The sequence below is a fragment of the Priapulus caudatus genome, unplaced genomic scaffold (assembly GCF_000485595.1).
Source record: "Priapulus caudatus unplaced genomic scaffold, Priapulus_caudatus-5.0.1 Scaffold134, whole genome shotgun sequence".
Lineage (NCBI taxonomy): Eukaryota > Metazoa > Priapulida > Priapulimorpha > Priapulimorphida > Priapulidae > Priapulus > Priapulus caudatus.
The window spans coordinates 371,046-387,188 of NW_014577195.1; the positions used below are offsets into that span (position 1 = coordinate 371,046).

Genomic DNA, 16,143 nt, shown 5'->3' on the forward strand with positions numbered 1-16,143 from the left:
GGGGGGGGAAATCTGGGCCAAATCCTATTTGACAACCCCAGGTTTAAAAACCCTAACCCTAACCCTAACCAAACTCACGACATGGGTGTGTAAACGCTACTTTGACCGAAATCTGTTGTTTGTTTTTTTGCCCTTAATTTGGCGTTTTTGTGCAAATTCTTTCTGGCTTAAAATGGTCGTCGCATCATGCTGATTGAGAATATACCTCACGGGTGACCTCTTACTGGTCTCAAGAAGACAGACAGACAGATAAATACGGCGATTTATTGTAGGAGATAAATACGAAAAACTCGAAAATAGTGCCTGCGAAAAAAATAAGCAGCAAGTTGAGCATTTATACCTTTCAGCAGTAGTCATGTACGACGCTTTTGTCTCTCCTTCGAAGCTAAATTTGTTTTAATAGAACTAACAAAAATAGTCGACAATACAGCTAGAAAAATAGCAGTCAAAATGCAAATTCAACATGCAGTTGATGGATGAGCAGTGAACTGCATATAGCGTTACCTCGCGGACATTTCTTAAAATAATAAATAATTTTAATTGTAATTTTAAACTTTTTTGTTTTGTGTATTTTTTGTTTTTTTTACTTTGCCTTTAGGCATCGCGACATGCTGATTAAGAATATATATGGTGTTGGGGGTGAGCTCTTACGGGGGGGAAAAAGATAGTCAGAAGGACAGACACAAAAACAGGCTCGCCCTTTATATAAGAGATACACACATATCAAGAGTCCATAATAGAAAATTTTCTATTATGGATTCTTGACATATATGCATATATATACGTAGCTTCCTATCTACTCTATATGCCGACGATATTTATAGCAGATACACCGCGCCGCGGTGCTGGTTTGATGCATAGCCGTGCTCGCGGCGTCGGCGGGGCGGATATTGCAGCGGGACTAGCTCTAGTGCGCGAACAATAACAGTTTGTGCGCCCATTTGCAGGCAATATATATCCGTAAGCTTGCGAGCGCAGCCGTTGAGTTTGTTTGTCCGAATCTCATGTGTCTGCGCAAAACTATGGCGTCTGTTAGAGAGAGTTTCGCGCTAACGAAAGCTAGTGTTTCGCGAAGACTTCGTCGCAAGCTGCCTACTATACATTCAGCATATACAGTATTCCGCAGCGTAGTCGTGATTATTGCCTTATTAGGATGCCGGTCTATCCGGCGAAGTATCCTCCGTCCAGCAGGAGAACGATCGTCGTTCGTGTACCCTGTGCCTACGAGTTCTGACGCTGTGTACGTTAGCACGCAGCGACGGTACGTGCAGTAGGCATCGCTGCCCCGTCGGTGCGTGCCGTCAACGTGCACACGCGCCGTAGTACTCAGGGTACGCCGTGCAGATTGTCATCCTGATATTGGATGGTTACGTTCTCCGAACCTATCGGGATGCGAGCCAACATGCTTACGTCGCGTGTATTCGTTCATGGTTTGCGCAACACAATTGCAATTTCTGCTAGTGAGCGTGAGTGGCGTACTTAATAGACGGATGAGACAGCGAGCGACAAGCCCGCACGCAACACACACACACACACACACACACACACACACACACACACACACACACACACACAGTCTGTGTCTGTGTCTGTGTCTGTGTCAGTGTCAGTGTCTGTGTCTCCTGATATCTATATATATATATATATCGCCCTCGCTTTCTGAGGTTCGTTCTTCATTGCTGTGCGAAAGGAGATATGTTCAACTCGGTTCGCAAATTATTCGTTCGTGGTAGCGAATCTGTGTATCAGGGTTTTACCTCATCGTAGTAGTGGGGTCGGGGTGGGTGAGGAGTGTCATCTTATGATGGCTCTGACACTATAGGCATAGGGTGGTCGTTGGCTCGACCCAGCATGATCAAGTCACGAACCGACGTCAACCCGATCTTAAAGTTAGCATGGCCAGGGAGTAGTCTTGTGTGAAGTAGTACTTCGCTCCATGTAGCTAGCCGATCTTCTAATTCCCTCCCCGCTATCATTCTTCATCTGACAAGCCATGTATTGTTCTAAACGCAGATGCAGTGTATAGACATGTAGTGCAAAATCTTACAATGTGTTTTAATCATACTATGACTACTCGAGTTGCGTGTCTTTCGTCAGTCTATACGAGTTTAGGTCGGACAAGGCGCGCATTGTCGTAGTATCGCAGGCCTAGATGTATGCGGCGGTGCGTTCACTACCCCCCCCCCCCCACTTGCGTGTCACTCGATAGAATGTTTTTGGTTGTGCGGCCTGCTTAGGCAAACCGACGAAGTTCGTGGCAATGAAGCCCGTGCTATAGCCGGGGACGTCGCTGAGAGTGAGTAGTTGATATGCATGTACCCGTCTTATCGTAGCCGCTAACGCAGTTTGCCGTCACTTGGCGTGTTCACGAGTTCACATATATACAGGATGATCAGACCTCGCCATGAGCGGCAGTCTATCTAAATTGGAAAATGCTCGCCGCCTGTAAATGTCTACAACGGTGTATTCGTCTCGGAGCTCACTGTCTGGCTGCCTGGTTGCCTGCTTGTTTGCCTGCCTGCCTGCTTGCCTGCATGCATGGTTGGCTGGCTGCCTGACTGGCTTGATCGGTCGCTGAGAGAGAGAGAGAGAGAGAGAGAGAGAGAGATAGATAGAGAGAGATAGAGATAAGGAGGGGGAGAAAGAGAGAGATAGAGAGAGAGATAGAGAGAGGAGGGAGACAAAGAGAGAAAGGGAATGATAGAGAGGTTTTGGGGAAGGGAGAATATAGCACTTTTATAAAAAAAAATTCCTTGCAGCTTGGCGCGGTGAAAGCAGCGCCGCCAATGAATAGCGGCAATCTTAAGTCCATTTGTCGCGCCGCGCGACTATATTCTGCTAGTTGTAGCGCTTTGTGTCGTGCTAGGGTCGGCGGAGTGCGTGCGTGTAAACACGGCGGCTCCGACCTTCAGCCGCGTGTGTACTCGTATTTTTCGGAAGTGCTCAGCTTCAGTCCGCGCGTTCATATTAGTACCTTTCGTTTACCCATGATCAGGCCATAGTGAGTAGAGTGAATCACGTGACCTTTTTACTCGATAGCGCGCGGGCCATTCGCATGCGTGATAGCAAAAATGTTCCCATTTCCGATCGGACCTGTAGTATATAGTGCTCGCACCAAAGTGTTGAGCACACAGGAAAGGCAGCTGAGCTCGGTTTAGCTTTAGCTTTCGATTTATGCGAAGGTCAGAAAGCGTAACATTTTTACTTCTGTCAGTGCCTCGTAATCTATCAAGTTGTGATCAGGTGTACTAGCGCTTATACGCGACACATTGGGCGTACTCCTTGATGTTAGTCGGGATAAAATACCATAAGCATTGCTAGATACTATACAATGTCAATATTGATTACCATTGTTTATAGTATAATCGGATGAGGTAATGCGTGACGCAATCCCAGCATTACCTGCAATTAATCAGATGAGGAGTGCATAAAGGTAGATATAAGTTTGTATTTATTCACTTCTGATGTAATGTTAATGGCATCGATTGGAAGCTCAGGTTCTTGAAAGTGTCCAGAAGGTATGAGGTACAAGGTATAACGAGTAATAAGGTATAAGGTATAAGACAAGCTATATAGCGTATTGTCAATGGCGCAAACCTCGAACGGAAGCGAGGGGCACAACTATATATCTTGCGGCATCGCCTGTTAACTCTCTATGCATGAAAGCCGAAGAAATTCCGATATCGCGGTGACATTTACTGTCTTTGCCTTGACGAGAAAATCGATCGCGTTTTTACCTGACATCTCTCCGCGCATGTGTCTTACACGCGGGACAGCTATAGTTGGACACAATTCTCCTTCAGCAGGCGATCGGTATGTTATGGCGTATACAGAGCACCGGTTATATAAAGCGACCTGACCTTCCCCTGTATAGAAAATGTTAGATAGATTAGATATATGTAACCTGACAAAGTAAGCTACTCTCGTACTCTCTACTACTATGTTCCTACTCTGTCCCTACTCGACTCAACTGTTCCTACTGTCTGTTGGGGTTAGGTTACACATTTGTACCTACTCGACTCTACCTACTCTATTCTACTGTCCCTACGCGGCTGGGTTACATATTTGTACTTCTCTGTTCTACTGTTCTTACGCTGTTGGGTTACACATTTGTATGTAAGGAAATGTAAGCGCTATTAAAGGCGATGGGGTGTGATTATTCATTCGGCATACGTGTTTGAGATGACCATCACGTAGCTCGTAGATGGATTCATTCCAATCACTATAGCAAGACCATAGTTTAGTCTGAAGGTACACCATCGTTATGATTAATTTTAGAAGAAGACCACCGTTTGTCTGAAAGTACTATATGGGAGTGGAGTGGAATGAAAGGTAGCGGTGGATCTATCATTGACTTATGCGCCGCAAGTTCTTTCCGTGGCTGCTTGAAGGTGGTTGGCGTTGTACTGACCAACCTTTGTGCAGGCTATGCTGTTTCAGTTCGCCCACTCATACTTTCGGACTAGCCATGGCATGGCCATATTAGCGAGGTAGAAAATGTAGCCTTTTATATAGCGAGTGGAATGATTCTGCAGATGCGAAGTAGAACCCTACTGAGTCACGAGACGGTTGAAATCGTGCTGTGTTACTCGTGGCATCGTGGTTGCACGGTGCCCTACGCGGGTGGCGAGGTAAATTAATCTTCAAAGCGCTCGCACTGATTTGAGTGCCGGCACCATAATACAATAGCGTCGGCGTGTGGCCGCGTTGTAAAGGCGCTGGTCAGCATCAACGATTAATACGGCAACTGCGCTCACACATGACTCGCGTTTAATTAACTTTCCGTCTCGCAGATTTCAGTATCGACTGAATCTACGTACCTTCGCGCAGGCCTCCGTCACGTGACCGCAGCTGCGGCGGTGGCGCGCGCGTTCGAATGATGTCATTATGCATGACAGTTCAACGCACCCGCTGTAGTCTTGTAGACTGCGGCGTGTGTATGCGGGGCTGCATAGCGCGTGGCTGTTGAGTCTCGTCGCTGGCTGTCTGCCGCCGAGTGTGCAGAGTGGGTGCCTGAAATACGTCGCCAACGTGCTGTTTTCATAAATGCTTGTTCATGAGGCGGCTGGCTCAATTCCGACTGAAATATTTATGTATAGTCTGCATGCGTGAATGCGCGGCCAGCAAGTAGTATAGCGCCAGCCGTTGCGCACTCTGTCTGCACGCACGTACGCACGCACAGACACACTCGCAAAGTTTTATTGTGTCATTTATGGTGGCATAAATACGTCGTCAATTTTAGATGCATGTATCAATTAATTATACGTCTGAGTAGGTCTGCTGGGGGAGAGAAAGCGGGAGGGGGAGATACGCTGTTCGCTACTAGTGAGTCATGAGCGCTTAAATGTAACCTCACATGCACCTCTACTTCACGCGCCTTATAAAAATCGCTAGACGCAGTACGTAATCCGTATAGAGAGAATGTAACGGAGCAGGTTCGGGTGCGTACGTGCCGCGTCGACCCGTCCATTCTGCATGCACACACCGTCGCTTGATTGCTGCACGCACATCTACCGTCTTCGCTGGTTCGTTAGCTTCTGCATCAGCTTCTGCTGATATTCCGCAGGCAGGTTACTCAACGGCTATGACGCCCGGCGGCGGGCTAGATCAGACATGTACTGCGGCAGTTACGCGCACTGACAGCGGGATCAAGTGACGCTACAGCACGCACGCACGCATGTATGCACACACAGTCACACACACACACAGTGATGACGTCTGCGTGATAACGTGATGATGACGTGATGATGATGATGTAACAGCCGTTTGTTCACGTAGCCAGAGACTCTATTATTTTTAGCAGTGAGCGTGACGCGACTCATCTTTTGTATCTAGCAGTTTGACACATCAGTGTGAATGTGTTGTATCAGAATGCAGGGTTATGGCTAAAATGTGCGGGTCTGGTTGTGGTCGCGCGGGTAAGCGCACGCGCTTACGCGCGTGTGCGCGTTTCTTTGTCTCTGTGTACAAGGAGATGTGACGATACGTGAGCAGATATTAAAGTTATTCAGTTTACTGCACAAGTTTGGATTTCTTCATCATTTATACATCAACGTACTTCAACGTTACAATGACATGGCGATGATAACGCGTGACGATAATGACTGGGTGGTGATGATGACAATGACGTACTGCTGATGACGTGATGATGATGATGCGGTGTTGATGACGTAGTGGTGATAGTGCGGTGTTTATGACGTGATGATGATGATGATGATGATGTTGATGATGATGCAGTTTTGATGACGTAGTGATGATGATGATGATAATGTGGTGTTAATGATGATGGCGGGATGTCGATCACTGGGTGATGATGACGATAATGACGATGATGACGTGGTGGGGGTAATAATGATAATGATGATGTTGATGATGATGGTGATGATGATGATGATGATGATGATGATGAAAATAACTTCTTCATGATAACTGCTACTGAGATCTGGCGCCTGAGTATTATCAGCGCAAAAAGAAGAGAACCGATCATTTTAATACGAATCATATGTTTTCATGCGTAGTGTTTAGGTTCGCTAGTCCCTAATCTGCTGATGTATGGACTAGTCACTAGAGGATGAGTATCGTGAATTGAACTAAACTTCGGTTGTTGTTGTTTTTTAGATTAACGGCTACAATCAGTCGATCTATCAACCTATAAATATAACGTTTGAGTTCAGTCTCTAGGAGTACACCCAATCTCTTACATAAAGGGCGAGTCTGTTTTTGTGTCTGTCCTTCTGTCTATCTTCTCCCCCCTCGTAAGAGCTCACCCTTAACACCATATATATTCTTAATCAGCATGTTGCGACGACCAAAGGCAAGGCCAAAAAAAAAAAATACACAAAATCAAACAGTTTAAAATTACAATTACAATTATTTATTATTTCAATACATGTCCGCGTGGTGGCGCTATATACCCTCCTACTGCATCGAGTCAGAGCGAGTGCGCATTTTCTCGGTGTTGTTCGCATTGTTTTTGTAGCTCTATTGTCGAATTACAGCGACAATAAACGAATTATTAGCTTCGTAGGAAAGCGTCGTAGACGACTACCATATAGGTATAAATGCTGAACTTGCTGCTTATTTTCGTATTTTCGAGTGTTTCGTATTCATCTCCTACAATAATTGAATAAATCGCCGGATCTATCTGTCTGTCTGTCTTCTCGAAACCAGTAAGAGGTTCACCCGTCAGGTATATTCTCAATCAGCATGACGAGCTACTCTACTAGCTACTATCTGAATGTTGGTATTTGCCGATATGATTCTCGTGTCATGGTATTCATTGACGTAATTCCTGTGTCATGGTATTCATTGACGTGGTTCCTGTATTCGGTGACGTGATTCCTGCGTCATGGTATTCTGTGACGTGATACCTGCGTCATGGTATCCGGTGACGCGATTCCTGCGTCATGGTATACGGTGACGTAATTCTAAGCAACTTGCGAGAGCGTCTGCCCGTGTATCTCACACGTGGCGTCAGATCAGGTCAGGCTCAAAATTTACATTCACAGTTAATAAGGCGGGTGTAGATCGGTGAATGCAGAAGCAATTGACACCATCGATCATCAGGCGAACGGCAGCAGCAGGCTCGCTGCCCACCTGCCATCGGCTAATCAGCACTGAAAGAGAGCGAAGAACCGCGCCGACGACATTCGTAGCCTATTCACGATACCATCGCTGCGGCGAGAGGCCCGTCGTGCTATGCACTAGACGCGACGCGTCGTCTCGAGCGTGCAAACAAGCGCTAAGCGTCAGCGACGGTGACGCGACAGAGAGCGCCAGAGAGCAGCTCCTCGCGCGCAAATGCTGTAAGAGACGGTCGGGCCTGTGCGGCGCGGCGACGCAGGCAGCGGCTGCCATGTGCAGCAAGTGGGTGCACCACTCGCGCAGCCTCACGCACTGCATGTACAACTACCGCTACTACAGCAACGCTGGCTTCTCCTGCAGGATGGACAATGAGAGCGACAACGAGTTCTACCACTCGATCAACCACGCCGAGCGCTCGCTCAAGAAGATGGAGGACTACTATCACCACGGCGAGCTGTGCGACGTGATACTCATCATTGGCGCGCAGCGTATCCACGCGCACCGCATCGTGCTGAGCGCAGCCTCCGACTACTTCGCAGCAATGTTCACGAGCGATGTGCGTGAGGCGCAGCAAGAGGAGGTGCCACTGAAGGACGTCGACAGCGACTCAGTGCTGGCGCTCGTCGAGTACTGCTATACAGGTGAGTGATAACTGTGAGGAATAATTACTGCACATGTGAGCAATAACTGCTACACAATTAAGTGGTAGCGGCTACACAGATTATAGGCAAGTGCTACACAGATGAGCAAGTGTGTGTGTGTGTGTGTGCGTGCGTGCGTGCGTGCGTGCGTGCGTGCGTGCGTGCGTGCTGTGTACGCCGGTTTGCGTCGTTGGTAGTCTCTCTCTAAGCAGCATGATTCGATGTACACACATTTGTCAAAATTTCGCAGGCAGGAAGCTTTCTCATTGGGCTTCTGAGCCAACCACTTCCCCCGTTTCATCTGCATGCCTTAGTTCAATGCTTGTTTACTCGAAACACACAAAATATACTTAGAAATCATGCTTTCAAATTGCATTGTTGTTCATTTGTATTTTGGATATATGCCAAAATACGTCAGAGTGGTTGGAATAATGGACATAATCGAAATGTGAATCATATAACAATTATAGCTATATATAATAAGTAGATGCACAATCAATGGAATAGATAACAGGAGCAGGCTCGACGAAAAGCACGTAATCCCTAATTACTGCGCATGGTCTAACTCCGTCTAGTATTTTTCGACAGTGCGAAACGGCGATCAAATTTCATTAATAAGGTTTTCTCCGTAGATTTAGCCAGGTGCTGATTTCAGATCCCACAGTTATAGCGTCTACGGCAATAATGGAAGAAAAACATGCGACTGGCAACAATTACCATAATTGGCGTCTGCACCTGGCGGATCCTCGGAAGTTCGTATGTTGCTTTTTTCCATCCAAGGCACGGTTGTTTTGCACGTCGATTCTGGTCTTACGTGGCTGCTATGCCTTTCGTGGCACTGTCCGTCGTTAAATCCCGGCAACTTTCTTCGCGCCGGCGTTTTGATTGGCGATAGCGCGATTTTTAGCTTGGCCTTGACTGCGTCAAGATGAGGCTATTGCCATGGGTGTCGTGCCGTCGTACGTCCGTAGCGTACGTCTGTCGTCCGTCAACATTTGGCTACGGTCAACGATAACTGCAGAAGGCAGTTTGCGGCGCACATGTTTCAAATTGCATAATAGTTGTTGCTCCTATGGGAGAGGTTTTAACGTCTATTTTGGAGCACTGCCCAGTCGGACCTACTTTCGAGCCACGCAACTGGTTTTTGCAAAAAATAGAATGGCCATAAAGTCGTTCAGGTTTATGCGATTTTACTCAGTTGCTGGTATGTGCATGACTGAGGATCTGGCTCAAAACATATGCACACAAATTTTGAGTTTTTTTTAAAGTATGCAAATTAGGGTAGATTTGGGCAAATTCCAGACTATGCATTTCAAGTGTCTGCCTACGGTCAAGATACTCAGAAGCCGTTTGACGGCCACATGTTTAAATTGCATATAGTTGTTACTCCTATGGGGAGGTTTGCAGCGTCTAATTTTGAGCACGCACAGTGCGATCTACTTTCGAGCCACGTTCTACTTTTTGGCAAAAATCTGGAAATGGCCAATAAGTCAGTTGCAGGTTCAAACGGATTTGCCTCATGTTCTAGTATGTGAATGAATAAGGACTGGCGCTAAAACCTATCACAAGGGTTGTTTGATATTTTTTTAAATTATGCAAATTAGGTAGATTTTGGCAATTCACATATGCATTCAATGGTTTGTCTACCGATCAACGATAACTCAGAACGCGTTTGACCTCACATGTTTCAAATTGGCATACAGTTGTTACTCCTATGGGAGAGATTTTGAACGTCGCTATTTTTGAGCAGCGCCAGGTCGACCGTAAGCTTTCGAGCACGCCTACTGTTTTGGCAAAATAAAAAATGGCATCTAATTCATGTCGATTTTTGTTACAATTTTGGCTATGTGAATGTGGTAAGGCTGAGGCCCCAAAACATTGTTATGCCTATGGGAGAGATGCAACAATTCCTATTACGTGTATTTCATCTAGCTTGGTGTAACAATTCTACATATAAACAGCCTAGCAATCGTTTTAGCTTTTTTTATTGGTTATAGATATGCGGGATTTCCAAATGCCTGTGGGTGAAGGTAGTGCACGTTGTATTGTATGAACGTCAACTAACAGTTTATATGAAGAAAGGTGGGCGTGTGTTTGCTCATATTTTGTTCGTAAATGTTTGTTATGGGGATTCAAAATAAATTGTGGTTTACAAGATTGTGTTTCACCTGTACTTGTAGTTGATTCGCCTTTTCAGCAGTCCTAACCCACTCTACCTTATGGCAGTAGAAATCAGTTCTCTCGTCCCACTAGCCAGTTTGGATCGTAGCTCTGTGATCCAGCAGCAGTGCTAGTTCTGGGCTGCAGTGGTCTGCCGTGGATATTTCTTGTAATGCGGTGGGGGCAAGGCACCAAGTTATGGTGAAGACGAATTACCATTGTTTGGATGAACAGTTGGATCACTGTTAGAACATGTAAAGGACTTAGCCATATGTGTAGTTACGTGACTGTGCATCTTCGTAAAACTAGTGTGATAATTCATTATGGTTATTGCGACCAACAAACGTTCGTTTATGGTGTTTGTGTTACCAGAACTCTGAAGCGTACATGCCATTGCTTAACCAAATCGCACCCAAAATGGAAGGCTGGGGTGCGATCTACTGCTATCCATTCGTACGTCCTCTCACAATTAAAGTTGACACTTTATATGAGTATCTTAATTTTACATCTTTACTATTCAGTTATTTACCAAGCGGCTTGGCGGTTTATTGTACACCTTTAGATTTAGTGCCTGTTTACGTGCTGTGGGGCAGTGTCTGTGAGTATGCATGTATCGTGTGTAATTTTTTAATGAGCTTAGTGTTGAGAATGTTTATGCATACTCTACAGGAGACTGACAAGTCGTAAGCGTGGCTGAATCCAATGCTGTGTGAGGCAATGACAAGATCGACTGCCGAGCATTTGTTGACCGCACAGGAGTTGTCAGTGGAAACAAGGTCGACAGAAGTGTGAAACCCAGCAAGCTTAACACTGCCCTCGGTGTCGCAAAGCTTGTTTCAACATGGTACCCTGCGCGTCGAGCAAACCTGAAGACATTCCTGACTGGGAAATGGAGGGAAAAAGCGCAGAGGAGAAGAGTGAGTGTGCTTGTGTTACATACCGTGTGATTTACTATGGCTAAATATATGCGTGCACTGGGCCAAAAAGGTCTGTGAGCGGGTAAAATTCTTTTGCCTATGTGTTTGCATGTTTTTTGAGGTCTAGCAAAGCGAGCACCCGCAGGTTGATCGAACTCGTACAGCTTAGGGGGATCCCCCCGGGAATTCTTTGAAAAAATGATGGGCAATTTCGGATTGCATTCCTAAGGCTATTTGGTACTATAAGCACTGACTGTTATATGGAAGAACTGTGTATTTTCGTCAGCGAGCCCACCGGTGTTTTGACACAAATTTCTTGTGTGGCGGCTGAGAATTGAGTGAGCGCGGCCCGCCTCGCTCGGTGTCATGCAGGGTGAACCTGTGTCTTGTAGATTCTTTGTTGGCAGGATGGTATTGAGAGTTACATAATTGTAACGCATGTGCAGTAGCTGAATATTCATAATTTGTGTTATGATGTTTAATTTAAGTAATAAGCGCCTCATTCCTCTCACACTCGCACCGCATATGTGAACTGATATTCACAGTGCATTTGAATGCAACAAATCAACAAAGTTGGGCAGCGGCAGAATATATGCATGGCATCATTTTTCCTAGTAGCGTATCGGCAACTGGATGAATAGTATGGGGTGTGAGTCCCTCATGTGAACTGGCTCTACCAGTGACTTGTTGTGGCATGGACTCATCATTTTCGCAGGTGCGGCTATAGATCTAAATGACTAGTAAAGATCAAAACCTTTCAAAATTAAAGTGAATGAATCTAAGTATTGAATATTTATTCTACATCCATGTTAACGTCTTGAGTCATTCATGTCTTAATTGATTCGTGTCAATCTGCTCATGAATCTTCACGTAAGGGTTCTCTTTAAATCTGTTGTTTAGACGAAGGCCTTACATTTTAACATTATTAATCATTTTCTTTTGTATTGCTCTCTGCGATTAGTTGTATGGACATCATCAAGCCTGGCATCGCGTCAATTGGACATCGTGTACACAAGACGTTTCCAAGTTGAGGCCTTCATGGAGCCAGATCGACGAACTGTAACTGATTGCTGTCGAGCTGGAAAGAGCTGAAATTTTTTCCTGGTTGGTGTTGCGGCGCAGGATCTCAATGAAGGAAACCAGACACTCACACTAGGTCCTACTTACTTATTATCATGTGGCATACGCACAAGTATGGTCGATGTTAGCATGGCTTTACAAATCGATATATGGTTTCGAGTATAGAGTGTGAATGGTCTCTCATGTAACTCATTGAGATATAGTGCACTTGTAGGGCACTGGCAGGGTGGCAGTGAGGACTGGAAGCAGATTGCAGATTCTGATCTGTTGCAGCGTGTGGTGTGGCAGTTGGATGAGGGCATACACTCTTAGCATCCTCACTCAGCTGAGTGGAGCTGGCCAAACCCAATCGTAGAAAGGGAATATCATAGTGTGGGTCAATAACAAGGTAAATTGCTGGCACGCAGCATAATTCCCGGAAAGCTAAAGTCAATAGAGAGGTCACAAATGACTGCATAAAAAGAGAGACCGACATTATATGTGTATTTAGTAGCTTAACATTAAGGTTTCCTTTTGTAGATATTATATATTGCTGTTTTAGATATTTATTAGCAGAAGAAAACTCTTAACACAGCTATCCAGCTTCATTGTGCCAATTGATTCCAGTGGTGTTGCAATTGTTATGCTTCATTGATTTTCAGTTGAAAGTCCAGTAACAAGAAGTCATGCATACACAAAGTTTCCAGGATCCGAGTATAGGTAATGCGGGCCGGGTCCGTGATTGACCTAAGTCGATTTGCGATCAAGCCAAGGCTCGCCTCAACTATCGACGCGTCGTCAGGATGTGGTCTAAGTGAAACCAGGTAGGTCGTGGAGTGTGTACAGTTGTATTGCGTGGGGTAGGGTTACCGTGGCAGAGAGCTGAGGGTATGTTCTGTTGAGATGGACGTAGAACCTGTATGTATGCTATCAAGGAGTCATCAATAGGAGTAACGAACCCAGTTAAGGCATGTCGAATGACAGTAATTGACATGTTATGAACGATATTGTTAAGCAGGAGGGAAAATACCAATAAAAAAATACTAAAAATGTGGAATTTTTTTATTTTTAAATGTCAAATAGTATAAATAAGCACCAAGTCGTGTTTAACTTCGAAATCCGCTTGGCAAACCTCGCTAGTTGTTTGCATTGGCTATGCGATAAAGGGGCTTTCAAAAGCCTTGCCCTTTGTTTCGGTCACAAGTTGTTGAAAATGCGGTATAAATCTGCAAAAACCACATTGTACGTTTGGACCGCATATCTCCCGATTTGTCATTTTTGTGACAGACCGAATGATTAGACACGTAATTAGTTTAATGATTAAGGTAAGAATTTGAGCTCAAGTAATTGCGAGTTAAACACAATTAAATCATAGGTAGACTAAGGCACTACATGTTGAATTTTGGCCGGTTCAGTTGCTTACTTCCTATTGATAGGCTCGCTGATGCTATGCTTCGTATGTATGGCATGTATGTAATGGGTATGATGTGCTTCATGGAGGTTAAGAGGTTGCTTGTAAGTGAGGGAGGCCCTACTTCGTTTGGCAAGATAGACCTTTCTTGTGAGAAAGATGTAGGGCCTGCCTACAGGGAGTATAGGGTCTGTTTTTAGCATTCAGGGCTTGACCTGCGTCAAGATGAGGCTATTGCCATGGGGCGTCGTGCCGTGCGTGAACGACCGAGTCCGTCCCGTCTGTCGTCAACGATTCTGGCTACGGTCAACGTAACTTGAGAAGCCGTTTGCACCGCAGCATGTTAAATTGCATAGCAGTGTTACTCCTATGGGACGAGATGTGAACGTCCTACTTCTCGGGCGGACGCCAGTCTGACCTACTTTCGACCACGGCCAACTTTTTAGCAAAAAATGGAAATGGCCATAACTCAGTTCAGGTTCGCAACGAATCATTTTCCTCTCATTTTTGGGCTATGTGAATGACTAACGACTGGCCCCAAAACATATCACAGGGGGTTTTTTATAATTTGAAAAAAATGTCAAATTAGGTAGATTTTGGCAATTTTCACTAATGCCATTCAGTGTCTGCCTACGGTCAACGATAACTCAAGAAAACGGCAGTTTGACCCACATGTTTCAAATTGCATACAGTTGTTACTCCTATGGGATGAAGATTTGAGCGTCACTATTGTCGGAGCAGTGCGCAGTCGACCTACCTTTCGAGCCACGCCAACTTTTTGGCAAAATGGAAATGGCCATCTAGATACATCGATTTTGTTAAAAATTTACCTACATTACCTTTACCGCTAATCATACCTACGTGTATATCTGTGTTTTAGATTCTTTGTTACAGTAATTTGCAGCTGGAATATTTTATTACTTTTATTTGCGGCGATTAATCGAAAACCAAAATGGCGGCATCATTTAGGCGTAGCGCACTCTCGCCCAGATTTCTAGACTTTCAGATCTTGAACAGTTATTTTCGGCATCAGAACCCCTAACCCGTGAACAAAATCAGTAAACATTTCTATTAGTATACAAACGGCGGAAATAAGGACTTTTGATCACATATTCGGTCCTTCATAAACTGAAAACACAATACGCAACTTTTAAATATATCTCCCTCTTCTATCACACCCAAGTGAGCTAAGTGTCATTGACAATTTTTTATTTAATCGCGAGATGAGGTGTAGCTTACAGGGGTTGGTAAAGAGAGGTAGGCACATGCCTTTTATGGATCAGTAGTGCTTGGTTTCAGGGTAAGGGGCCGCTCGGGCTAGGTGGGGGGGGGGCTTTCCCCATATATAAAGAGGTAGAGGTATAAGGAATTAGCAGTTCTATTCTTTAGGAAGGATCTTAGTGGAGAGTCCTGCAGTTGGAGACCCTTCTAGCTTGTTCTAGGAGAGAAGGGTGTTTAGCCAGCATCTCCACCGTGTAAGAATTGCTAATCAGCCTTTCTTTTAATAGGATCGCATGCTGAATGCTCAATACGCTATCCTTCGAATGGCAAGGAAGACTGGTGCCAAAGGTATCCTCTCTGCCAGAGACATCGTCGAGGTCAAATCCAAGATGGTGATGACCGTATTCGCCTTGCCTCATGGGCCGTGCTACATCCCTTCACAGGACCCGTGGTTGGCAAGCAATGGAACAAACGGGCAAGTAGATGTGGTTTCTGCAGGTGTTTGGATCACCTTTCGGCACATGCAATGTGCACCTAGAACACTTTTTCGCTGCACGGTGTCTGTGTGGCATTAACATCTGGCTCTATATTTCCAATGTCTATCTTTGTTTGTTGTTTAATACGGAGGTTTGAATATTCATTTTCATTTATAATTGCCATGAACATGGCCACATGCCCCATGTTAGAATAGAGGCAGCTCTGTAGTGTGGGGCAACAATCAACCGACCATCGCCTCTTCAATTCTTGTTCCCAGCAACCATAGGAAATCAGTAAATTGGTGTATATGTTGTCACTACAGTTAAGCGATACAACAAGCCAACTGATATATACATTCCATGAGGGTAAATGGCAATTTGAAAGAAATACAAGAGATCGATAGAGCCATGAAACAAGCCCTTCCCCAATTGTCTTTTTTATAATCTGCATTTTTGGTTTGTAGTAACGATATACACCGGCCTTGATGAATTCATTTTGTAGTTGGGAAGTCAATATAACGGAGAGATGGGCCCTTGTGAGTGATGAAAGGTTCATTTCTATAAAAACTAGGCGAGCTGGTTTTTTAATCGAGCGGCATCCACATATTGAATGTGTTTTTTAGTCACAGTTTTACGGGAATTATGTCGTGTAAAGAAACTCGACACTTAATATC

At 45.0% G+C, this 16,143-nt stretch overlaps 1 protein-coding gene across 5 annotated transcripts in view; it reads left to right on the forward strand.

The window, feature by feature from the left end:
* The window catches only part of LOC106805954 (kelch-like protein 5), a 119,551-nt gene that overhangs the window by 49,005 nt on the left and 54,403 nt on the right, over window positions 1-16,143 (forward strand). For all 5 annotated transcript variants that reach the window (XM_014807753.1, XM_014807752.1, XM_014807751.1 and 2 more), the window contains exon 3: window positions 7,945-8,225. In XM_014807753.1, coding sequence (XP_014663239.1) covers window positions 7,946-8,225 — 280 coding nt within the window. In that variant the 5' untranslated portion in view covers window position 7,945. The remainder of the gene's footprint in view (window positions 1-7,944; window positions 8,226-16,143) is intronic.